Consider the following 26,435-nt stretch of genomic DNA (forward strand, 5'->3'; position numbering starts at 1 on the left):
GTCAGCCACCGCACCCAGCCAAATTTTTGTATTTTTTAGTAAAGACGGGGTTTCGCCATGTTGGCCAGGCTGGTCTAGAACTCCTGACCTCAGGTGATCTGCCCGACTCGGTGTCCCAAAGTGCTAGGATTACAGGCGTGAGCCACAGTGCCCAGCCTAACATTGTAATTTTTAAAAAGTACCTTAGTCTGTTCGTAAAGTGTTGAGTGGAATATTTACATTCCTCCTGTGATTGGTGTTTGTAAACGTGTATATATATACACATACACACAAGGGCTCTTTTTGAACAAAGCGCGCACCCACAGAAGCCTATTGAAAAGTTTATGCTGCTACAATAAATCTGTATTCCTATGAGGTTCCATAATGAAATCAGTTAAGACTGCGTGTGTTTGAAATCGGTAAGATTTTACTTCTCTACTTTCATTGAGTTGGCACGAGGTAGGGTAGACAGCAGGCACTCAATTTCTGATTTTGAATCGGAAAACATCTGTTTTTCTGGGCAAGGATATCAATAGATTGCTCCTAGGGACAATCAAGAAAGAAAAGAGACCTCCAACGCTTCTCTGCAGGAGCGGATAGAGCCCTGGTTATTTGCTCGCAAGTGAAAATTGCCCTGGCATACCCATTCAAATTTCTCCTAGCAAATCATAGTGGCCTACAGCCAACGCCTTCTTCGCTCACTGGCCAACTGGAAACTTCAGTCCCTCCATGCCTCCCGCCTCTCACCCAGGGGCCAATAGGAAAGATCAGAGGTTCGCAACTTAGTGTCATCAGGCATAGTAATTGCAATTGGCTATTGGAGCTGTCGATCGTGGAGTAGGCGGGGCCGTGCCAGCTGGCCTATATAAGACGAGGACAAAGGCGGCGCGCCGCCTGTGTCATCCGCCATTTTGTGAGAAGCAAGGTGGCCTCCACGTTTCCTGAGCGTCTTCTTCGCTTTTGCCTCGACCGCCCCTTGACCACAGACATGTCTCGGGATCGGTTCCGGAGTCGTGGCGGTGGCGGTGGCGGCTTCCACAGGCGTGGAGGAGGCGGCGGCCGCGGCGGCCTCCACGACTTCCGTTCTCCGCCGCCCGGCATGGGCCTCAATCAGAATCGCGGCCCCATGGGTCCTGGCCCGGGCCAGAGCGGCCCTAAGCCTCCGATCCCGCCACCGCCTCCACACCAACAGCAGCAACAGCCACCACCGCAGCAGCCACCGCCGCAGCAGCCGCCACCGCATCAGCCGCCGCCGCATCCACAGCCGCATCAGCAGCAGCAGCCGCCGCCACCGCCGCAGGACTCTTCCAAGCCCGTCGTTGCTCAGGGACCCGGCCCCGCTCCCGGAGTAGGCAGCGCACCGCCAGCCTCCAGCTCGGCCCCGCCCGCCACTCCACCAACCTCGGGGGCCCCGCCAGGGTCTGGGCCAGGCCCGACGCCGACCCCGCCGCCTGCAGTCACCTCGGCCCCTCCCGGGGCGCCGCCACCCACCCCGCCAAGCAGCGGGGTCCCTACCACACCTCCTCAGGCCGGAGGCCCGCCGCCTCCGCCCGCGGCAGTCCCGGGCCCGGGTCCAGGGCCTAAGCAGGGCCCAGGTCCGGGTGGTCCCAAAGGCGGCAAAATGCCTGGCGGGCCGAAGCCAGGTGGCGGCCCGGGCCTAAGCACTCCTGGCGGCCACCCCAAGCCGCCTCATCGAGGCGGCGGGGAGCCCCGCGGGGGCCGCCAGCACCACCCGCCCTACCACCAGCAGCATCACCAGGGGCCTCCGCCCGGCGGGCCCGGCGGCCGCAGCGAGGAGAAGATCTCGGACTCGGAGGTGAGTGTTTATGGGAGCGACGCGTCGGCTCCCCTAAGATGGCGGCGGCCCCCTCCTCGCCCCCGCCCCCGCGCTGGGCTTCCATTTTGTCGGCTGCCGGAAGGGGCGCTTGCGCGCGCCGCCGCGGGGGCGGGGCGGCCTGCGGGGCCGTCGGTCGGCGTGGGATTGGCCGCTGCCGCGCCTTGCTCTCCCGGCGGGCGGAAGGCTAGGGGAGGTTTCCTTTCGGAAGGAAGCGCGGGGTCGCGGTGGTCGGCCCTGCAGAAGGTAGCCTGTCCCTGGGACTGGCGTAATGCAGAGCATGCGGCGTAGGTTTGGAGAGAACCGGGAAGTTCCATAAAAGCGCAGGCGCAGATCGTGTAGGTTACAGTGGCATTTGGACTTGAGTTATTTTCGTATTTTAATTTTCATACTATTGAGATTTTTTTAGGGACACTCAACATATGTGGCTGACAGTTGCTGATGGACGTCTACTCTTCGGGGAAGTGTGTCTATTCTCGAACATTCTGGATGATGGGGCTCCTTTTTCAATGTTAAGATAGTGCTCATGTTAGAAATCTCACATAGTAAAACCTTGATTGTGACCAAACGGAACAGAAAGGCAACTGATAGGTTTCAGATAAGCAAATACTGTCTTGGGGATTTTCACTTGCAGAGGTCTCCGGTGTTTGAAAACTTCTTTCCTTTTTCATTAGGGGTTTAAAGCCAATTTGTCTCTCTTGAGGAGGCCTGGAGAGAAAACTTACACACAGCGATGTCGGTTGTTTGTTGGGAATCTACCTGCTGATATCACGGAGGATGAATTCAAAAGACTATTTGCTAAATATGGAGAACCAGGAGAAGTTTTTATCAACAAAGGCAAAGGATTCGGATTTATTAAGCTTGTGAGTGTAATTGTTTGATTTTACGTAGAATTAAAAAGGGTGGGAGATTTTTTTTGTCACTACAAACGCTGAAGGCTTGGTTTTTAAACTGGGGAGGATAAATTGATCTTTTAGATTTTTCACCATTCTTACAGGAAAAATGTTTGCGGTATAATGCATAATTGTTGCTACCTAAGAGAAAAGAGGGGTGGGGTGGGTAAACTAAGTGGTGTTAGTGGGTGCTGCCTAAAGGTAATGCTCGAACTGAGCTGAAGGAAGAAAGGGAGTAGGAAGTAGGCTTATGACAATTTTAAGAGTAGACAACCAATTTTGAGGTCATTAACATGAGTGTCTCTGATACACAGGAATCTAGAGCTTTGGCTGAAATTGCCAAAGCCGAACTCGATGATACACCCATGAGAGGTAGACAGCTTCGAGTTCGCTTTGCTACACATGCTGCTGCCCTTTCTGTTCGTAATCTTTCACCTTATGTTTCCAATGAACTGTTGGAAGAAGCCTTTAGCCAATTTGGTCCTATTGAAAGGGCTGTTGTAATAGTGGATGATCGTGGAAGATCTACAGGGAAAGGCATTGTTGAATTTGCTTCTAAGCCAGCAGCAAGAAAGGCATTTGAACGATGCAGTGAAGGTGTTTTCTTACTGACGACGTAAGTTGTTTTGTTTATTCTAATAATTTCTATCAACTTATATGAGATGGTGGCAATAAAACTGGAACAAAGCTAAGATGGAACCATTTTTGTTATTAGAACTCCTCGTCCAGTCATTGTGGAACCACTTGAACAACTAGATGATGAAGATGGTCTTCCTGAAAAACTTGCCCAGAAGAATCCAATGTATCAAAAGTAAGATTGATTAAACTTTTTTGGCAGTTTTTAATTCAAGTGTAAAGGTTAAATTTATTTTAGTGATTTTCCAATTTTGCTTAAAATATGCAAAATTATTTGATGTGGATATGCTTATTAGTAAAAAATCTCAGGCTGAGGAAGATTTGAAGCTGTTATTCAGATAGCTGTTTGTTTCTAAGGTGGATACATTCACATGCAGTCCTGTTTTGTCCCTGCAATAATGGCATAAAGTCACGTGTGTGACTGAGTCTCACTCTGTTGCCCAGGCCAGAGTGCAGTGGCATGACCTCAGCTCTCTGCAACCTCTGCCTCCCAGGTTCAAGCGATTCTCCTGCCTCAGCCTCCCAGGTAGCTGGGATTACAGGCATGTGCCACCATGCCTGGCTCGTTTTCTATTTTTAGTAGAGATGGTCTTTCACCATGTTGACTAGGCTGGTCTCGAACTCCTGACCTCAGGTGAGTCGCCCACCTCGGCCTCTCAAAGTGCTGGGATACAGGCATGACGCACTGTGCCTGGCTGAAGTACATTTTTTTTTTTTTTTTTTTGAGCTGGAGTTTCGCTGTTGTTTCCCAGGCTGGAGTGCAGTGGTGTGATCTCAGCTCACTGCAATCTTTGCCTCCCGGGTTCAAGTGATTCTCCTGCCTCAGGGCTCCAGAATAGCTGGGATTACAGGTGCCTGCCACCATGCCCAGCTAATTTTTTGTATCTTTAGTGGAGATGGGGTTTCATCATGTTGGCCAGATGGGTCTTAAACTCATGACCTCAGGTGATCCACCTGCCTTGGCCTCCCAAAGTGCAGGGATTACAGGGGTGAGCCACCGCGCGTGGCCTACAGTACATTTTTATGGGTGGAAAAAATAAGCCTCGGTAAGGAATTTGGCTAGAGGAAAACAATTAGAAAACGAGGAAGGTAGGATTTATCTCCAGTGCCTGTATTCTTTTACTGAGTGTTCTGAGTATTTTTGCTGTGAAGATATTTTTAGATGAATCAGGATAATTTTTGCCTTTTGTACTCTTTACAAGAAATAGAACAGGAAAAAGACCAGTACTAGGGCAAGTATTTTCTGGTATGCGTTCACAAATCGGTTCATGTTAAAATTTTGTGTATTGTTAGGGAGAGAGAAACCCCTCCTCGTTTTGCCCAGCATGGCACCTTTGAGTACGAATATTCTCAGCGATGGAAGTCTTTGGATGAAATGGAAAAACAGCAAAGGGAACAAGTTGAAAAAAACATGAAAGATGCAAAAGACAAATTGGAAAGTGAAATGGAAGATGCCTATCATGAACATCAGGCAAATCTTTTGCGCCAAGGTAAAAAGATCTGTGCGTGAACATCACTGCTAAGGTCAATTGTTTTTCACCTTATTAGAACCTTGTTAATGTGAATCCAAATATTTTCCAATGTTCAGATCTGATGAGACGACAGGAAGAATTAAGACGCATGGAAGAACTTCACAATCAAGAAATGCAGAAACGTAAAGAAATGCAATTGAGGTAAAATTGTGTTTAAGGTTTAAGCCTTCATTTTTTTTTTTTCTTTGAAACGTATCATTCTGTTGCCCGGGCTGGAGTGCAGTGGTGCAGTCTCAGCTCACCACAACCTCCGCTTCCTGGGTTCAAGCGATTCTCTTGCCTCAGCCTCCCAATTAGCGGGGATTACAGGCATGCGCCATGACACCTGGCTAATTCTTCCTGTGTTTGTAGTAGATAACGGGGTTTTGCCATGTTGGCCAGGCTGGCCTTGAACTCCTGGGCTCAAGTGATCCACCTGTCTGCCTCCCGAAGTGCTAGGATTACAGGCATGAGCCACCACGCTTGGCCATTTTTTTTCTTCCTTTTTTGAGATGGGCCCAGGCTGAAGTGCAGTGGCATGATCATAGCTCACTGCAGCCTCAAACTCCTCAGCTCAAGCAATCCTCCTGAGTAGCTGGGACTAGAGGCACAGGCCACCACCCCCAGCTAATTTTTAAATTTATTTTGTATTTGTGGAGATGGAGTCTTCCTATATTGCCTAGGCTGGTGTCAAACTCCTGGCCTCCTAAAGTACTGAGATTACAGGCATGAACTACCAACCCTGGCCTTAATCCTTGACTTCTGCACTAACATTTATATTCTGACATTTAGGGAAAAGATGTACTTAGTTTTTCAGGTCAGTCAGGCAAAATACAAAGGTTAAATATTATGTCAGTGTTGGTTTAACACTTAAAATTGAATACAGTGTAAGATTATCCTTAATAAAGCCTATATTATTTGCCAGAATGTCTTTAGTACTATGCCCCTAGGCTCACTCTAAGCCCTTGTTTTAGCGCTAACCTAGTTCTTAGGTCAACTGCTAGGTTTCTTCACATTGAATTCTAAAAGATGTGGATAACACTTCATTGAATTCTAAAAGATGTGGATAACACTTCAGTTATGTACCTGATGGGTATTTCTAGGCAAGAGGAGGAACGACGTAGAAGAGAGGAAGAGATGATGATTCGTCAACGTGAGATGGAAGAACAAATGAGGCGCCAAAGAGAGGAAAGTTACAGCCGAATGGGCTACATGGATCCAGTAAGTCAGCCTTTACTGCCTTCCAATTGGAGTTGTCTATAGAACTTGCAGGTACCTAGAAGGAATTACAGGAAATTTTAATATCAAATTACAGTTATTTTCTGCTTTTTTTCTAACCAAGTATATTATGTTTGATTTCCTTGTATGGGTCAGAGGATTTAATTGAATAGGAAGTTTTTTTGTGATTTGTTTCTTGGTTGTTTTGTTTTGTTTTTTTGTTTGTTTGGTTTTTTTTTTTGGAGAGAGTTTTGCTCTTGTCACCCAGGCTGGAGTGCAGTGGCTTGATCTTGGCTCACTGCAGCATCTGCCTTCTGGGTTCAAGTGAGTCTCCTGCCTCAGCCTCTTGAGTAGGTGGGATTACAAGTGCCTGCCACCACGCTCGGCTAATTTTTGTATTTTTAGTAGAAATGGCGTTTCGCCTTGTTGGCCAGGCTGGTCTTGAACTCCTGACCTCAGGTGATCTGCCTGCCTCGGCCTTCCAAAGTGCTGGGATTACAGGCGTGAGCCACTGCTCCCGGCCTTGAATAGGAAGTTTTGTAGGTCTTTGGATAATTGAGTCTAACTTAGTTTTCAGAGTATTGATTTCAAAAATAATTCACATGATGAACTTTTGAACTTTACCATGTTTTTTATTTAACTCTTGAAAATTTCTCAGTTCTTAAGAATGCTTGCTGTGGGTATAGTGCAGGTATATTGAAAGGAATTTTTTTCTTGCAGAGGGAAAGAGACATGCGAATGGGTGGCGGAGGAGCAATGAACATGGGAGGTAAGTGTGAAATTTAAATTAATGATATAAGTAGAGAGTGGTGTCCTGGTGGAGTTGTAACCACTATTTTTGTTTTCTAGATCCCTATGGTTCAGGAGGCCAGAAATTTCCACCTCTAGGTGGTGGTGGTGGCATAGGTTATGAAGCTAATCCTGGCGTTCCACCAGCAACCATGAGTGGTTCCATGATGGGAAGTGACATGGTAATGTATCCTGTGGGACGTAGTACCAAGGAAATTCTCATTTTCACGACTTAGGTGTGTTTGTTTTGTTTTGTTTTGTTTTTTTAAGTAGGTGACTGGACCTCTTTTAGTTTCCCCTACCAATTTCATACGTAAATATGTAATATTGAGGAATACTTTGGCAACATAGAAAAACTCGGTGTGTGGTAACCTAAACAGATAACGGTTGCCAACAAGGAGTCAATGCTGTTAGTAGTATGTGGAATTACCTTTGGCAATAAGTAGATTTAGGTGCTTTTGAACTCTAGTGCATGGCAAATCCAAATTCTAGATGCTAGATAATGTATCTGATTATTCTACATCCAAGTGAGAATAATCAAATGGCAAACTGTCATTCTTTAAGCTGGTATTTGCCATAAGTAGGAATCAGACTTGTAGTTTGAAGCTTTAGGCACGTTTTAGTGATGTGTAGGACTTTGACCTATATTTGGTGTGGCTTCTATCCTATGAAAAGGGAATTGAGTGTTTTGACTCGTCGTTTCCCACCTGTTGGGCCTGTCTGTAGGTATACCTTCTAAAATCAACTGACATCTCCATTTTGCTACAGAGTAGCAAAAATCAACAATTTTTAAGCATACTAATGGTGTGCATTTGATCTGAACCTTCTTGATGCTATCATGTTTCAGCTGTGAATATAGCCTGTCAGATGCTTAGAACAATCAGTTGAACTGGTATGAGTGGCTGCATTAGGGCTTTACAAATCGTTAGGACTGAATTTTGGTGGGTTTAGAGAGTGCATTTTTACAGCTGAGTTGAATGTGATGAGTTCACTACAGGCTTTTGGCAAAGGAGGGGAGCTGCAGTGAGTAGCTCATAAGATTCATTTTATAAATAGAAACATAAGGATTTAGTATAAGGCCTCACCTGTTTGTAATCTACCTAAGACTTGGGAATAAAAGTTAGAATTATAAATGGCTGGTTGGGTAAAATGTAATACTATGGGCTTTCTTTAGATTTTTCAGAGTATGTGGGTAACATTTTGGTTTATATTCTTCCTAAAGACATTGTTAGGTAATGTGTAAAATCTAATTTGACCTTAATGTTCTCACAATTAAAGGTTTATATTCTAGATAACAGGTAGCTGATAGCTCCTGGGTTCTCAGCTGGTGTAATTAACATAATTATGAAAGCCCCAAATTTTTCTTTTTTTTAAGTTCTTAGAGGTAGAACACAGAACAATGAGCCAAAAACCCTGTAATTTATAAGATTTTGAAAAACAAAGGATAAAGGTTTAGTCATTTTGAGTAGCTCAATAGTGTTTTGTTTAAAAAAATGTTGAAATTGTGTATAGGAACAGTTAAACCCTGATGCCCTTTTAGTTTTTTATTTGGAGTAATACTCTTAGTAACTGGTCTATTATAAATGGAATGAGAAAAAGTGTAGGCTGCTGTGTTTGCATACCTGAGGGGTCTGCTATTTAGGCACATATGTTTCTATTGAAAACTTCTATCTCCAGAATTACCTAAAACTAGATGGGAATAGTGAAGTCACTCACTGCTTTATTGCAGTTACTTTAGCTTGGTGTTTCACTGTTTGGGAAGTATCTAAAACATGGAATTACAGCAAAGTGTCTGCACTTTTCAAAGACCTAAGGGAAAAGATGGACTGATGAAGGTGGGTGGGGTTTGTTCATTTAGTTTGCAACAATATAGAATAGTACTGAGAACGTAATTGTCTCTGGTTATATAGTGATGGCTCGGAAGGTAGTGTGCCTGTGAGAATTTGGCAACATAAGTTTTTTTGATCAAGTTACTGTGCCGGTTAAGTGACTAAATCTATAGTCTTTTATGCTTTTTCTTTTTGTAGTCTGGTAGCATTTTATTAAAACTTTCAACCTTTTAAGATTTCTGCAACTTAGCAGATGTGTCTTAAGATCTTGAAAAGCACAAGGTTTCTTAAGCAGCACATGCCACTAACTGGTGAGTAGGTCTTTGTCACTTCATTGAGTGAATTGAATCTCTGGTTGGGCTTGTTAGGCTTACTTGGAAATTAAATTTCCTGTTCAGACGTTGAAAGTGAGAGTTTGCAAGTTTTTCAGTGGGTTAATCTGATGTGAAATTTCTTAGAACTCATTTTGGAATGGATTTTCACATCTGCACTAATTCTTAAATTTTTTAGCACTACAGGGAAGATCTGTTCTTTGAAACAGGTGTATGAGAATGGCTCAAGTGGGAACATACCACAAGGCATGTATTACCGTAAACTAATTTTCAAATTACCCTTTTTTCCTTTCTATGTTCCCGGTACCTGTGGATCGACTCATTGGTGATTGTATCGACGAACGTTGACTACGGAACCTTCTAAAATATTTACTTAACACACATGGACATCAACTACTTATAATGAACTGTTAATTACTGTTCCAATAGCGTACTGAGCGCTTTGGGCAGGGAGGTGCGGGGCCTGTGGGTGGACAGGGTCCTAGAGGAATGGGGCCTGGAACTCCAGCAGGATATGGTAGAGGGAGAGAAGAGTACGAAGGCCCAAACAAAAAACCCCGATTTTAGATGTGATATTTAGGCTTTCATTCCAGTTTGTTTTGTTTTTTGTTTAGATACCAATCTTTTAAATTCTTGCATTTTAGTAAGAAAGCTATCTTTTTATGGATGTTAGCAGTTTATTGACCTAATATTTGTAAATGGTCTGTTTGGGCAGGTAAAATTATGTAATGCAGTGTTTGGAACAGGAGAATTTTTTTTTTCCTTTTTATTTCTTTATTTTTTCTTTTTTACTGTATAATGTCCCTCAAGTTATGGCAGTGTACCTTGTGCCACTGAATTTCCAAAGTGTACCAATTTTTTTTTTTTTACTGTGCTTCAAATAAATAGAAAAATAGTTATAATATTGATCTTCAACTTTGCCATTCATGCTTCTATGCACATTAGGCTAGGTATTCCACATTGAAAGCATGAGAGTGTCTAGGCCTTTGAATGGCATATGCCATTTCTGGGAAATGTATCTGGAGGCTAAGTATTGCTTTCTACAAATAATTGCCCCCTTTGTTTTAAAAAGAAGAAATGCATATTGAAGTAGTTTGATGATTTGTTTGGCATATAGGAAGCACGCTGGTGCTAAGTATTTTTTAAATGGTTATGTAAGCAAAGCTGAACTGTAAATCTTCAGGAATATGTATTAAGATTGTGGAATGGGTGTAAGACAATTGGTAGGGGGTGAAAGTGGGTTTGATTAAATGGATCTTTTATGGCCCTATGATCTATCCTTTACTTGAAAGCTTTTGAAAAGTGGAAAGATCATTTTGTTGCATTTCCCCATTTCTTGTTTTTAAAAGACCAACAAATCTCAAGCCCTATAAATGGCTTGTATTGAACTTTTACATTTGAATTAAAGATGTTAAACATGAAGTCTTTTCATGTATTCAACTGATTTATAAAGATGGGGTGTAGTCTAAAAAACAAAACTTGAACGTAAGAAGGTTTAGTAACTGGGCCGGGCGCGGTGGCTCACGCCTGTAATCCCAGCACTTTGGGAGGCTGAGGTGGGCAAATCATGAGATCAGGAGTTCAAGACCAGCCTGGCCAACATGGTGAAACCCCGTCTCTACTAAAAATACAAAAAATTAGCTGGGCGTGGTGGCAGGTGCCTGTAATCCCAGCTACTCGGGAGGCTGAGCCAGGAGAATTGCTTGAACCTGGAGGTGGAGGTTGCGGTGAGCTGAGACTGCCACTGCACTCCAGCCTGGACAACAGAGCGAGACTCTGTCTCAAAAAAAAAAAAAAAAGGTTTAGTACTGAAGTAGGTTTAGTTATATATACATTTGTACTCTGTAACTTTTACATCTCCTTGTGCTACTTCTGTTGGGCAAAATCTATAGGACTATAAAAATCTATTGGTTCTCTTCTAAGAGCTAGTGGTGATTGTTAACAAATAGGGTTGCAGATAATCATTCTTATTGTAAATTTAACTTGTTTTCACATAGTTTCCTTTTCATGTAGCACTAAATCTGGAGAAAGTTGCTCATGCTACACAGTACAAATATCCCTTCCTCCCACCATAAAGGCTTGGAATGTTTCCATGGTGTTGTCAGTTAATTGTCAACTTCATTGAACCCCCTTCCATTAGAACAAGAGACTTTGACTATTAAAGTAGATTGTTTATTGTTGCCTGTTAGTATAATGGGAGCCTGATTTCCCAGTGTAAATATGTTAGAGGAACAGCTTCCTAACAGTAGGTAAAGTAATTGAATGGTTTGGCTTTGTTCTGAGTTATGTTCCATTCAAATCTGTACATTATAGAATTCTTACTATGGAATGTGTCTTCCTCCTTTTCACCTCTGTTCTTGGTGCTAATTGGCAAAAGAAAAATTCTAAGTCAAACCTTTATTAACATGCTGAAGTTTAGTATTGTGCCTGTGTACAAAAGGAGACCTATTGTTGGAACAATCTGAGCACTTTCTGCATAGGAAACAGGATAATGCTGAAAGTAAATACTAGTGTATAAAAGCATCTCACCAAATTCTGGTTGTATGACTGACAGGTACGTGGTGTGCTAAGGGAGAGAATCTCATTAGAAAGTAATGCTCATTATATCATTCACCAGCACACTCGGAAATATGAGTAGTTTTACCATGATTATATCAGTGAGGAAGTTTTGTCCCCAAACAGGTTATTAATTGGTGATACATAAGAGATTTTCTGTACGGAAACAAGGGTCTTGATTAGAAAGGAATCCATTACAGTTTGGTTGAATTATATAGTAGGGACTCTACTAAAGACAAGAAAATAAGGGGTGTTCATGGGACACCCAAAGAGGGTGAACTTTGAATGTGTGTGGGTGGGGGCTGGTCGGGAAATGGGAAAATCTGCCTATAAAATTAATGTTTCAGTTTATTTTTCAGATTACATGCCTTTCTTTATAAGGGATGCTGGCACAGACCCCCTAAAATAAGCTTTTGGTAGTACTGTACCTTTGAAGAGTGGTGAAGGATGCTAATGGATAATCTCCTGAAAGTTGTGGCTTTTGATACCCTTACTGTGGACTGTAGAGTTGCTAAACGTTGTTTAGCAAATAATGTTGCTTAGTTTCAAATGACATTTGACTTTCATCACTGAAACAGCAATGTACTCAGGGTTGTAAGCTTACTCAAATAGACTTTCAATAAGTCTTCAATGTATATATGATAGTTTTTAGCCTAATGTGAATTTAAATAATCTTAATAGTTTCCTAAAAGTCGATCTGAAACTTGGGGTGGGAAAGGGGAGGTAGCAATTTTGAAGTATTTTAGCCATTTTTTTCATTTAAAGAAACCACTTGTCCCCATTTCCTCTTCTCCACTTTCTCATAATTTTGTTTTAAGAGGAACACTGGTTGTTTTTTATACTTCTCCTAATCTTTAAAAACTGCATATTGTTAAGACCCCAGTGTATTTAATAGGTATTTTATAAGCATAGCCCATTGGCTCATGTTAGTGAAACCATAATCCTCTTTGCTTAGAACATTAATTAAACTCATAAGAAGTACTACAAACCCCACCACTCTTTATAGATGTATTGTACCACTAATATAAACAGCTAAAAAATGGGGAAATTGTAATGTTACGCCTGTGCAATTTTTAAGTGGCATATTATGGCAGATTAAAATTTAGATACTTGGCTTTTCTTGGGCAAGCCACTAAGTTGTGGCGGAATGTTTTGTGGTGTTCTTGGACTGCAATTATGCACTATTAAAGTAGTGGCCTGCTACATAACTGCATTTAGCCAGCATTTCTGCAGTGCGTAACTGTGAGGAACGTAGTACCGCAAATGGCAATGGACATTAGGACCCGGATGTAGTATTCCTGCTTGCTCCAAGATTCTCATTGCCGACTGCATACAGGTAGGTAACAAGCAATATAATCTAACTTGGTGACTTGTATGTACTTTTATTCCGTGGGCATTCTGGCATCACATTTCTGACAATGAAATTACAGTGCAGCACCTAACACTTGTATGGTAAAGCTAGCTTACATCAAAACTGTGTGGGTGTGGGGTTAGAGCTGTAATTTGTCAGGCAGAATTCAGTGCTGTTGCAGTTCTCAGATAAAAAGTGCAAACTTGATTCTTTGGTATATCTGACTCAGTTGTGTGGTTTCCTTTAGTTGCATTGTAACTGAAGATAACATGGAACACATCAGTGGTGTGGGGGAGAGGGAACTAAACTATACTTGGGAACTAGGGTGCTTTTAGCACCTTGAAATGGACCGTATAGCATGTGATAATTAGTCTTTATTGTAGCAAACTGACCTGCCCATAGATCGGCAATATCAGTAATTTCATTATGCAATCTTGGTAATTCTACAAGTTGAGTTGAACTAAAAGTACAGGTTTTTTTGTAATGCGATTTAAAATTTTTAAAAACATGGGCTTCATGAAAACACCATTGTTACTAACTTGGGCTTAGATGGGAATCTAATGTGAATAGTTCAAGTTATGGGACTTGTCTAAATATGTCTATACTCTAAACCTGGGGGAAGGTGGTGTGGAACATTGACTTGACTACAGTCGAATACATGTTGGGAATCATTCCCAATCATAAGACATCGTCGTTTCTGTAGGATGACTGCATATGTTCAGAGTAGCTTTTTGAATTTGGTTCCCTTAGCTTTAGGGATGTGATGTTATAGTCCAAAATGTTTACAAGAAAACCTAAGTCTTCAAAAGCACAACTTTTGTTGCTTAGGACTTTGCATCAACTGTTGTTCCAGACCTCACTTCAACTTTTTGGTCTCTGAACTGGTTTTAGCTAGCATGCATGAGAGACAGTTTTCATGTATAATGTTTCTGCTCTGTAACTGGAAAGTGGTTTACTTTGCATAAATGCTGATGAAAACTTCATGACTATGAGACTTTTCTTCTGTGTATCAAGAAAAAGCTTGCTCGTTGGCAAGCAATTCACAAGGTGGGGACAGACTTGTACTTGAACATGTAGTCCATTCAAGCAAACAACTTTGGACTCTACTGATAGATGAAAGAGCAAATGATGACTAGTTTAGCCTCTGCATATCAGCAATATAATGCAGATCAAGTATAATGCTCAGTATTAGTGACATGAGTATCACTAAATTACATAGAACCCTGATGGGGTTTCCTGTGTCGTAATCCATTAAATCGGTGGCCAGTGCTTGCTGCCGTGGTTTAGTGATTGGGTGTTAGAAATAAAAACTCAGGTCTATTTCTTAACAGTCAGTAACAATTTTTAGAGAATGTACTTGGTATATAATATATGGACTTCAGGAACTTTTATTGGGGTGGGGGGTTAATTTTGCCTTACCCTGTTCACTTTCAGATGATTAGGCTTTTGCACTTTAGAATGAGAAACTTGTGACGTTAGTGTGTTCTTACTAGCTTTAATTTGTATGTAGCAATGAATTGTGAATCTTAGTGCAGTGGGTTTTTTTAAAAAACTCAAAGCTGGGAATTAAGTGGTTTCAGTAATAATGCTATACCGAGGTGCTTGCATTGTATTTCATAATTTTGTTACAAACCAAAATTATTTTTAATGAGAACAGTCTTGGGTTCAGAGGTGTGATGCCAGAATGTATTTTCGTACTGTTAGGCCCTTGGAACAGATACCGGTGCTTTCTGAAAGATGAAAGAAATGCAATGGGTGCTCTTCATGCAAGGTTGCAAACCTACCAAGAATGCATAATAGTCTCACTTTTCCCCAATAAAGAGATGCGTGTGACTAGTTTTGGACTTTTAACCTTAATGGGGGTTGCATGTCTCCTATTGTTAATCATTTTCAGCTGCAGTGACATGATCCACAGTCCTGCATTTACTGCCTTTCACTTAATGATTTTGGACAGGTTTTAGAGAGCCAGGATGTTGGTCTGGGCCTTTATTTGGTTTTGGCTTTAGCTGATAATGTTTTAGTGATGTCAGCTAGTGCAGTTCTCAAATGGCTGCCTATTAGGAAAAGAATTCAGAGGATTTGACTGCTCCTAATCATCTGTCATTGCTGCTAGATAATGATTGGCAATTTTTAAGACTCAACTGGAAATCTCAACAGTTGCTGGTAAACCATTAACCATAAAAACGTTGCTTTTGAACACCAGTGCTGAAAAAAATTTTTTTTTTTTTTTTTTTTGAGAGCGAAAAGGGCTTGGACGTAAGATAGGACAATGTGGAGAATGGGGGGAAGAATGCAAAACGATATAGTATCCCTTATGGATGGTACATGTGCAACAGGGAACTCTTACTTCATATACCCTTTGCAGTAATCATTCAGGGAGGAAGAAAAACCTGGAACTTGAATGAAGGCTGATCTTTGTTTTGTGCACTGTGGCCCTGCCAGGCATATAGTGAAGGTGAATGTCTTCTCCCTCAGAAAAAAATTGGTTCCTTGCTGTCCCAGTAAGGCATAGCTTTTCCAGCCCTAACTTTAAAACTCAGTGAGGACTTAGATGGGAAAGAATGAGGTAAATACAGAGGATTGCAGGACAACAACTACAGCGTTGTGTACTGTGGGAAGGGGAGTTGGGCACTCTTGGAGGACTCCTGCTGAAGGTGGTCAGCCCGCCTGACAATGGAAGACATACTTGAATGGGGAGCAGGGTATGTGCTTTCATATGAAAAAAGAGCTGATGTTAAAACTCATTTGGTGAGGTCAACGTTGTCACATACCTTCACATAAGGGATAGTATATTTTGGATTGCAGTCAAACTTGTGCTCAGACTGGTGAAACTGAGAGTTAGGCTTTTACATTTTAAAGAAAATACAGTTTTCATTCTAATTCAGGTGTCTACTTATTTTATGTAAGAATAATTTTAGATCTCCCCCCCACCATGAAGTTTCTTCCTATTTTTTTATGCTGTAACTTACCCCAATCTTTATCTCTGAATTTTACTCTTTAAATTTTGAAGTTGACTAGCATTTTCAAACCTTTATTTTATACCCTTGTCTTTTATATTAACTTTTTCTTATTATTCTTTAGGTAAGAATGATTGATGTTGGCTGATATTGGAGTGCTTGCTCACATGAAGTAAGTTTCCTTTAGAAATCTTAACCCCTACAGGCTTTTGAGTTTGATTTAAATAATTTCATTTAGATATGTGGGGTGAAACTTCGATATTTGGGATGTTTACCGTTTCTAAGATAATATCCCTTTATTTTTGTTTGGAAATTAGGGATGTATGTGAGAAAGCAAGTGAGACACATTATAAAAATGTCAAACAATAGAATTTAAAAAAAGTGGATGGTTATATAACAGTCATAGAAGAACAGAAAAGAAAGCTTGACTTAATAAGGGGAAAGGCCATATTCTCAATATTCAATTTTAGACTCCATCTAAAACTCCATGATTCTTTTTTTACTTAAGAAAATGTAGGAGAAGGTCAGGCATGGTGGCTTTACACCTATATTCCTAGCACTTTGGGAGGCAGAAGTGGGAGGATTGCTTGAGCCCAGCCTGGGCAAAATAGTGAGACCATGTCTCTACAGAAAAAAATATAGCCAGGTGTTGTGTGTGCCTGTGGTCCCAGCTCCCTTGGAGGCTGAGGTGGGAGGGATCGCTTGATCCTGGGAGGTTGAGGCTGCAGTGAGCAAGTTACATTTTTTGTTACAGGTGGATAGATACTTCTCAAGACATCACACAGCGTGAGTCAATCAAGGAGGGAAGCCACAAGCAGACTGACAACGTTTCTAGGTAAGTTAAATGATTCTTAGTCTGTTAAACTGTCTTCAGAAAGGCCCTTGGGTGGTACAAAAATAGCAATACTAGTGTGGGAACCATTAATTTTTTATTTTTTGAGATGGAGTTTCGCTCCTTTTGCCCAGGCTGTAGTGCAGTGGCGTGATTTTGGCTCACTGCAACCTCCACCTCCTGGGTTCAAGCGATTCTCCTGCCTCAGCCTTCCAAGTAGCTGGGATTACAGGCATGTTCTGCCACGCCCGGCTCATTTTGTATTTTTAGTAGAGACAGGGTTTGACCATGTTGGTCAGGCTGGTCTCAAACTTCTGACCTCAGGTGATCTGTCCACCTTGGCCTCCCAAAGTGCTGGGATTACAGGCTTGAGCCACTCCGCCCTGCCTATTAATTACAATTAATGCCATGTTCTTTCATTAAAAGATTTTTTTTTATTTTGAGACGGAGTCTCGCTCTGTCGCCCAGGCTGGAGCAGTGGTGCGCAGTCTTGGCTCACCGCAAGCTCCGCCTCCTGGGTTCACGCCATTCTCCTGCCTCAGCCTTCCGAGTAGCTGGGATTGCAGGCGCCCGCCACACCCGCCCGGCTGATTTTTTTTTGTATTTTTTAGTAGAGACGGGGTTTCACCATGTTAGCCAGGGTGGTCTTGATCTCCTGACCCTGTGATCCGCCCTCCTTGGCCTCCCAAAGTGCTGGGATTGCAGGCGTGAGCCACCGCGCCAGGCCGATTAATAAGATTTCTTTGGTATTAGTTCACTTGACAGTTATATAATGTTATGTTTGAGAATTTGGTAACTCTGATTCTTGTATCCTTTGGAGTAATCATACCCTTTAATTAGCAGGATCAGGTGAGCTGTGTCCAGAAAACCAACAAGAAGGAGTGGAAGGAGGAATGAACGTTTCATTCTCGTTAATAAAGGCATTATCCTAATTATCCTTTGGTTTTGTTTTTGCTTTTTTAGTACTCTTTTATTTTCTAGAATTTACCTGACTTCAACATATTCAAAGTGACAAAAAAAAAAAAAAAAAAAAAAAGATGGTCTGTATTACAGACACAGAACCCCAGATTAAGTATAATTCAGGATCCTATTGTGACTTGGCGGTGCTGCTTTCAGTCTCAGTTACTGATCAATTTTTATGGTCCATTTTAGATATTTGCCTTCACTGTAATTTTTATTTCTAAAATTAGCATGTTAGTTAGCAATTACTACCTACATCTTGATTGGATTTCAGACATAGCATTTTGTATTTCCAACTTCTGTATGTACGAATTATAAGATGATGGTTATGAGATAGTCACATCGCTTCACAAGCAAGTATAGTCAACAATATAATAATATCCCCTTATCTGCAACCATGGTTAACCACAATCTCAGAGTTATTAATTTTTAAACTGTGTGCTTTTCTGAGAGGCATCCTGTCCTTCCCACCTTGGGCAGGATACTGGTGGGAATGTTGGATACTGCATATCCATTCTGTATATGCTATTTGCCATCCAAAAAGGCCATGTAGGCTAGGCTAGGCTTTGGTACCATTTGTGATTTTGGGCATCAACTGCGGGGGGGGGGGGGGGGGGCGGGTCTCGGAATGTTATCTCCTCAGACAAGGGAGGACTCTACTGTGTTTTTGATTGGTCTGAGTAATAACGAAGGGCTGTCAATTTCTCAAAGTCAAAATTTGATAATGGAGTGTGATCTGGGTAATTTTTGAGAATATCTAAATGTAAGGAAAAATCTGGAACTGACTTAAAAGCTCCTAGTAAAAATTGTACACAAATTATCTGTCCCCTTCACTCTTGGAGCCCTTATACTAAAACTTGCCAAGCTGTTAGACTCGCACACTATTTATTATTATTACTATTTTTTGAGACTGAGTCTCTTGCCCAGACTGGAGCGTGGTGGCACCATCTCAAAACGTTGAATGCAACCTAGGTTTCACCACGTTGGCCAGGCTGGTTTCAAACTCCTGACCTCAGGTGAACCGCCCACCTCGGCCTTCCAAAAGTGCTGGGATTACAGGTGTGAGCCACCACGCCCGGCATCACACAAACATTCCAGTTTTACAGTATGTTTTGCCAAAGCAAGCGCTCACTAAAGCATTGGTTCAGGACGAGATCTGAGGCTCATGCTTAAAGGTAATTTGTGTTGCTGTGTTTGCCTGTGGACTTTAATTTGGGGCCTCATTACTAATATTGCAGGATTTCAGAAAGTTAATTATTTTGCTTCAATTGAGCAGAAAAAAATTCAGGTTTGCTTGAGATTATTTGAAATAGCCACAAAGAAAGGGTTAAGGTACATCATCTACTCAACCCGTGAAATTTTTTTTCTTTTTTTTTTTGAGGTGGAGTCTCGCTCTGTCGCCCAGGCTAGAGTGCAGTGGTGCATTCTCGGCTCACTGCAAGCTCTGCCTCCCGGGTTCATGGCATTCTCCTGCCTCAGCCTCCCAAGTAGCTGGGACTATAGGCGCCTGCCAGCACACCTGGCTAATTTTTTTGTATTTTTAGTAGAGACTAAAAATGTTAGCCAGGATGGTGTTGATCTCTTGACATTGTGATCCACCCGCCTCGCCCTCCCAAAGTGCTGGGATTACAGATGTGAGCCACCGCACCGGCCAATATGAAATTTGTTTTGAGAAGTTGTGTACAGTTACTCCCAGGAATGAGACCAAGATCTGGTCAATTTTTTTCATACTGTGTTTTTTAAATAATCAGGTCAGCTTACACCCAAATCAAGAATCTTCTTGGAGTCATTGTTTTGGCTCAATTCTGTTAATAACTTGGTTTTCCCTCTTGTGGATCTGAAGCCTTGTGGATCTCAAGGCAAAAAATATAAAGTGTATTATAGTGGTTAGGGGTATGTGAGGTCATACTACCAGAATTAATACATTATTTCTGCAATTTGCCTGGCTGCATTATCTTGTAAGTTTGTTTAGTTGTAGTTTGCTCATCTGCAAAACACCTTTTTCATAGGGTCATTGAGATAGAAAATGATGCAAAAACATTTAGCAGTGCTTAAGATGCAAAAGGAGCACATGGTATTTTCAAGTCTCTACCAGTGATAAGGTTCACAGGCAAAAAGGATATTTCCCTTAGTATACCATGTAATCATAAGAGCCTGATTAGCAGTTTTTGATAGCAGGGAGAAAATTTAACTTGCAGATCATGTAGTCCATAGGGAACAATTAGAAAGAGCCTAGTACTGAAAGGAATGGAAGTCCCAAGGAGAGGCCATCTGTTGCAAGTGTACTTAACCTCAAATGATAAGTAGAATTAAGTACAAGAATTGCTGCATAGCAGGGTTGTTGATTAGTTGGTATGTTAAGTACTTGACACAATACCTGACTCAGGTGTTCTAAAACAATAAGGGTGGAGAAGCCTAGAACTTAAACATGGCAAAGTCCACATTTTAACAAAATAGTGGGCACATAATGTTTTGTATCTAAAACAGGTTTAGTTCTAAACAGACTTGAAGAAACATAGCACTATTGAAATAACTAAAGGATTCAGAGGTAAAGAAATTGTGGAAAGAAGACACATAATTGGGGAAATACTCCATAATAACATTGTTAACATGGTAATACTTCACTAACTAGGCTGCAGATTCAGCATAATCCTAGCCAATTTCTTGAAATTGATAAACTGATTGTAAAATTCACATAGAATATTGTAAGAGACCCAGAATAGCCAAAACAATCTTGGAAACAAATCTTGAACAAAGTCGAATTCACACTTCTGATTTCAAAACTTAGTACAAAGCAATGGTAATCAAGGCTGTTGTACTAGCACAAGCATAGACGTAGAGTAATAGAATTGAGTCCAGAAATAAACGCTCATGCATATGGCCAGCTGATTTTCAACAAGGGTACCGAAATCATCCGATAGAGAAATAATGGTCTTTTCAACAAGTGGTGCTGGGAAACTAGGTAGCCACATGTAAAAAAAGTTAGACCACACCTCACACCATATACAAAAATTAAAAAATGGATTGAAGCCCTAAATGTGAGAACAAAAACTAAATATTTGCAAATCATGCAGCTGATAAGGGATTTGTATGTAGAATATGTAAAGAATTCTTAGGACTGGCTGGGCATGGTGGCTCATACCTATAATCCCAGCTGAGGCAGGAGGATCACTTGAGGCCAGGAATTCAAGACCATCCTGCACAGCATGGCAAGACCCTGACTCTACAAAAAATTTAAGGTGGGTGTGGTGGCACCTGCCTGTATTCCCAGCTATTCAGGAGGCTGAGGTGGGAGGATCACTTGAGCCCAGAAGGCTGAGGCTGCAGTGAGCTGTAATGGCACCACTGCACTCCAGCCTGGGTGACAGAGCAAGACCCTGTCTCAAAAAAATGAAAAAAATAAGAATATTTAATAAACACACAAGACATAGGCACTGATGCCTGTAATCCCAGCACTTTTGAGAGGCCAAGGCAGGCAGATCACTTGAGGCCAGGAGTTCAAGACCAGCCTGGCTAACATAGTGAAACCCTGACTCTACTAAAAATACAAAAACTTAGCCAGGTGTGGTGGCTGGTACCTGTAATCCCAGCTACTCAGGAGGCTGAGACAGGAGAATCAGTTGAACCCAGGAGGTGGAGGTTGTAGTGCACTCCAGCCTGGGCGACAGAGCAAGACTCCATCTCGAAAAAAGCAAGGTGAATAGATATTTCTCAAGGAAAATTAATAAGTGGCTAATAAGCTCCTGAAAAGATGCTAGACATTATTAGTCATTAGGGAAATCCAATCAAAACCCTTTACACTCATTAGGCTAGAATCAAGGCCAGGCTTGGTGGCTCACGCTTGTAAAACCAGCACTTTGGGAGGCCAAGGCGGGTGGGTCACTTGAGGTCAGGAGTTTGAGACCAGCCTGGCCAACATGGCGAAACTCCGTCTCTACTGAAAGTACAAAATTAGCCAGGTGTGGTGGCGCATGCCTGTACTCTCAGCTACTTGGGAGGCTGGGGCAGGAGAATCATTTGAACCTGGGAGGTGGAGTTTGCAGTGAGCCGAGATCGCGCCACTGCACTCCAGCCTGGGTGGCAGAGTGAGACTCCGTCTTGGGCGGGGGAGGCGGGGGGCAGAAATGGGAACCCTCATACATCACTGGTGGAAATGTAAACTGGTGCAGCCATGTTGGAAAACAGTCCCGCAATTCGGCAAATAAACATCAGAGTCACCAAGTGACCCAGCAATTCCAATGCCCAAGAGAAACGAAAACATTTGCTCAATAACTTGTATGCAGATGTTTATACCAGCATTAATAATAGCCAAAAGGGCCAGGTTTGGTGGCTCACATCGGTAATCCTAGTACTTTGGGAGGCCAAGGCGGGAGAGTTGCTTGAACCCCAGAGTTTGGGAGTAGCTAGCCTGGGCAGCATGGTGAAACCCCATCTCTACAAAAAATACAAAAATTAGCCAGGCATGGTGGCACTGTGCCAGAACACCTGAGCCCAGGAAGTCGAGGCTGTGGTGAGCTGTGATTGTGCCACCTCATTCCAGCCTAGGTGGCAGAGTGAGACCCTGTCTCAATAACTAAAAGGTAGAAACAACGCAAATGTCCATCAACTGATGAATGGATAAGCAAAATGTAGTATATCTGTACAAAAGAATATTATTAATCCATAACAAGGAATGAAGTACTGATAACATGCCACAACATGAGTAAAGCTTGAAAACATGCTAAGTGAAAGAAGCCAGTCACAAAAGACCACATATTGTATTCACATGAAATGGCCAGAACATGGAAATCTACAGAGACAAAGTAGATTAGAGGAAGTGGCCGAGAGAGTGATGGGGAATAATAGGTGCATCATAGCTGAATGATGCAGGGTTTCTTTTTGAGGTAATGAAAATATTCTAGGCCAGGCACAGTGGCTCACGCCTGTAATCCCAACACTTTGGGAAACTGAGGTGGGTGGATCACCTGAGGTCAGGAGTTCAAGACCAGCCTGGCCAACGTGGTGAAACCCCATCTCTACTAAAAATACAAAAATTAGCCGGGTGCATGCCTATAATCCCAGCTACTAGGAGGCTGAAGCATGAGAATCACTTGAACCCAGGAGGTTGAGGTTGTAGTGAGCCAAGATGGAGCCACTACACTCCAGCCTGGGCAAGAGAGTGAGACTCCATCTCAAAAAAATAAAATAAAATATTCTAAAATTGAGTGGTGATGGATGCACATATCTGTGAATACACTGAAAACCATTGAATTGTATAAATGGATCAACTGTTAGATGTGTGAATTATATTTAAATAAAGCTTTATTGAAAAAAGACTTTTGGAGTGGTGTAAGAAGAGGCCTTGGCTGGGCGTGGTGGCTCATGCCTGTAATCCCAACACTTTGGGAGGCTGAGGTGCGCAGATCACCTGAGGTCAGGAGTTCGAGACCAGCCTGGCCAACATGGTAAAACCCCATCTCTACTAAAAATACAAAAAAATTAGCAGGTGTGGTGGCACACGCCTGTAATTTCAGCTGCTTACGAGGCTGAGGCAGGAGAATCACTTGAACCTGGGAGGTGGAGGTTACAGTGAGCCAAGATCGTGCCACTGCCCTCCAGTCTGGGCAACAGAGTGAGACTCCATCTTAAAAAAAAAAAAGTCTTGTAGGCACGGGTGAGATCATAAAAAGCCTTGTAGGCCATGCTAAATATTTTGAACTTTATCTGAAGAGCAGTGGGAATCCTTGAACAAGAGGCACTGAGAGCACCTGGATTATTAAAATCACTTCCTCACTGGTTTTACCCCCTACTGTGCTGTAGTCTGTTTCTTAGCACTACCTCTAGTTCAGTTATCTATTGCTTCCTAACACGCTACCCCTAAACTCAATGGCTTTAGACAACAACTCATTATGGTTTTCAGGGTTGGCTGGGCTTGGCCAGGCAGCTCCAGGTCAGAGGGAGGCCAGGTCTGAAGTCTTCTGAAGGCTATTGGTGTCCAAGTCCAAGATGGCTACTTCTCTTACATGTCTGACAACTCTGCTGAGATGATTGGAACACTTACATCCTTTCTTTTTCCTTTAAGTGATTAGATGTGTCTCAATTCCTAAAGGAAAAGGGACTGGTGATTGTTTTTCGGAACAGTGAGGAAGGTGCCTTCGGACAGGGTTCTACCCTGAGGCTGTGGCATGGAGAGGGAAAAGACACATGAATGACAGATTCTGTGGTAGTGATCACAATGGATTGGAAAGCCGACTTGCATCAAGAGAAAAGAGGAGCAAAGGAAGCCAGTCTGTGTCTGAGAAAAGGGCTTTGGACTGAGCAGTAAAAAAATATTTGTGTGATGACTTCTCCCTTGGCAAGACCTAAAGAAGAAGAAGAATTGCATCTGAGAATTTATCAATATTTTATCTTATGTCTTAGGTACTCTCCATTTACCTATTGGTTTGGAACCAGGAGTTTCTTTTCATCAAATATTAAGACAAAATAAAAACCTTTGGCTGGTGAATTTAACAAAACGGTGGTAGTACCACAAGGACTACTGGAAAAAACTAAAGATGATCCTGACGATATACACCCAGTTTATTTTGTTTTCTTATTTTCTGTTTCAAACTTTTTTTTTATTTTTTGAGACAGGGGTCTCACTCTGTTGCCCAGGCTGCAGTGCAGTGGCACAATCACAGCTCACTGCAGCCTCGACTTCCCCAGCTCAAGTGATCTTCCTGCCTTAGTCCCCCAAGTAGCTGGACCCACAGGCATGCACCACCATGCCTGGCTAATTTTTTTATTTTGTAGAGATGGGCCTCACTATGCTGCCCAGGCTGGTCTCGAACTCCTGGGCTCAAGTTATCCTCCTGCCTCAGCCTCCCAAAGTGTTGGGATTACAGGTGGGAGCCACCACACCTGGCCCTTTTACTTTTTATTTTTATTTTTTTGAGACCGAATCTTGCTCTGTTGCCCAGGCTGGAGTGCAGTGGTACGATCTCGGCTCACTGCAACCTCTGCCTCCCAGGTTCAAGTGATTCTCCTGCCTCAGCCTCCGGAGTAGCTGGGACTACAGGCGTGTGTCACCATGCCCGGCTAATTTTTGTAATTTTAGTAGAGACAGGGTTTCACCATATTGGTCAGGCTGGTCTCAAACTCCTGACCTCAGGTGATCCACCTGCCTTGGCCTCCCAAAGTGCTGGAAGTACAGGTGTGAGCCACCACAGGCGGCCTCCTTTTATATTTCTTAAAAGTCTTTAACTTCAGCATTTTTTGTATCTACCAGCACAGTTTGAATTCAGTGTCTCAGTTTATATAACCCCAATGGACTTTACCAGTATCCCTTATCCCAGTCTTCCTGCCTTTTCTCTCTCTGTTGACAAATAAAAATTATATATATTTATAGCATACAACATGATGTTTTGAAATATGTATACATTGTGGAATGGCAAATTGAGCTAATTAGCATATGCATCACCTCACATACTTATCATTTATTTGTATGAGAACAATTAACATTCATCCTCTTAGCAATCTGCAAGTATGCAATACATTGTTATCAACTGTAGTCACCATGGTGTACAATAGTAGAACTCTTGAATGTATTCCTCTTAACTGAAATTTTGTTGTCTCCCCAATCTTCCTTCTCACCCTCCATCCCCTGGTAACCACCATTATACTCTCTGCTTCTATGAGTTTGACTTTTTTAGATTCCACATATGAATGAGATCATGAGACATTTGTATTTCTGTGCCTAGCTTATTTCGCCCAGGTAATGTCCTCCAAGTTCATCTGTGTTATCAAAGATGACAGAATTTCCTTCTTTTAAAGGCTGAATAATACTCCACTGTGTATGTATCTTACATTTTCTTTATCTGTTCATCCATCAATGGACACTTGGATTGATTCCATAGCTGCCTTCACTCCTGCACCTTTTGCTCATGACATAGTTTCCTTCCTAAAACACTCACCTGATCATTTCTCTTCGGCTTGGAATCACTTTCTCTTGTACAACAAAGTTCAAACTCCTTATCAGGTCACACAAATCTGGTTCTTTCTTTAGTTCATCTTGCATTATGCCATTAAAACTATGCTCTATGTAAACCAAACTCTCTCTTTTTTTTGAGACAGAGTCTCGCTCTGTCACCCGGGCTGGAGTGCAGTGGTGCGATCTCGGCTCACTGTAACCTCCGCCTCCCAGGTTCAAGAGATTCTTTTGCATCAGCCTCCCGAGTAGCTTGGACTATAGGCATGGGCCACCACATCTAGCTAATTTTTGTATTTTTAGTAAAACGGGGTGTCACCATATTGGCCAGCCTGGTTTCAAACTCCTGACCTGGTGTTCCGCCCACCTCAGCCTCCCAAAGTGCTGGGATTATAGGCGTGAGCCACCGCGCCCGGCCCAAACTCTCTATTTCCCTGAGTGTATCTTGGGTTTTCTTCCTCTTTGCCTCTGTACATATTGCTCCAGCTTCACCCTTCATTTGTCAGACTGGCAAAAGCCAACTTTTATATATATATTATTTTCTAGGGTACTTTTGTTATAGCAAATGCCAACTTTTTTCTTTTTTTAAATTGTAAATTGACAACTTGTATAGACTTATGAGTTCTGTGAAGAGGGTGTTGTGTAGGGAAAACATTTATGGGGTACAAAATGCTGTTACAATTTATGAATGCAATGTGAAATAATTAAATCAAGCTAGTTAACATATCCGTCACCTCAAATACTAAACATTTTTTTGTGGCAAGAACACTTGAAATTTACTTAGCAATTTTGAAATTTTCAAAACTCTATTAT

The 26,435-nt window shown here is 42.1% G+C and overlaps 1 protein-coding gene across 6 annotated transcripts; it reads left to right on the top strand.

The window, feature by feature from the left end:
* The first annotated feature begins 397 nt into the window (after positions 1-397).
* Positions 398-23,827, top strand: SFPQ (splicing factor proline and glutamine rich). 6 transcript variants are annotated; one of them, XM_009453086.5, is made up of 13 exons: positions 398-1,795; positions 2,488-2,676; positions 3,021-3,322; positions 3,422-3,517; positions 4,636-4,832; positions 4,931-5,015; positions 5,957-6,074; positions 6,792-6,840; positions 6,921-7,042; positions 9,451-12,913; positions 16,010-16,057; positions 16,640-16,720; positions 17,558-17,652. In XM_009453086.5, the coding sequence occupies exons 1-10, from the start codon at positions 968-970 to the stop codon at positions 9,586-9,588; spliced, it is 2,124 nt and encodes a 707-aa protein (XP_009451361.1). In that variant the 5' UTR covers positions 398-967; the 3' UTR covers positions 9,589-12,913; positions 16,010-16,057; positions 16,640-16,720; positions 17,558-17,652. The 6 variants fall into 6 exon arrangements, with proteins under 6 accessions (XP_009451361.1, XP_063651281.1, XP_063651381.1 ...); XM_063795211.1 differs by having other exon boundaries at positions 17,561-17,652; XM_063795311.1 differs by lacking the exons at positions 9,451-12,913; positions 17,558-17,652 and adding an exon at positions 23,739-23,827.
* The last annotated feature ends 2,608 nt before the right edge of the window (positions 23,828-26,435 follow it).

Source organism: Pan troglodytes, chromosome 1 (assembly GCF_028858775.2).
Source record: "Pan troglodytes isolate AG18354 chromosome 1, NHGRI_mPanTro3-v2.0_pri, whole genome shotgun sequence".
Taxonomy (NCBI): Eukaryota; Metazoa; Chordata; class Mammalia; order Primates; family Hominidae; genus Pan; species Pan troglodytes.

What these genes read in the sequence shown, in the direction of transcription:
- SFPQ (XM_009453086.5), top strand. Translation starts at nt 968, where the DNA reads ATGTCTCGGGATCGGTTCCGGAGTCGTGGCGGTGGCGGTGGCGGCTTC. An exon ending in GATTCGGATTTATTAAGCTT is followed by an intron (nt 2,677 to 3,020) that starts GTGAGTGTAATT and finishes TCTGATACACAG; the next exon opens with GAATCTAGAGCTTTGGCTGA. An exon ending in CCATGATGGGAAGTGACATG is followed by an intron (nt 7,043 to 9,450) that starts GTAATGTATCCT and finishes CTGTTCCAATAG; the next exon opens with CGTACTGAGCGCTTTGGGCA.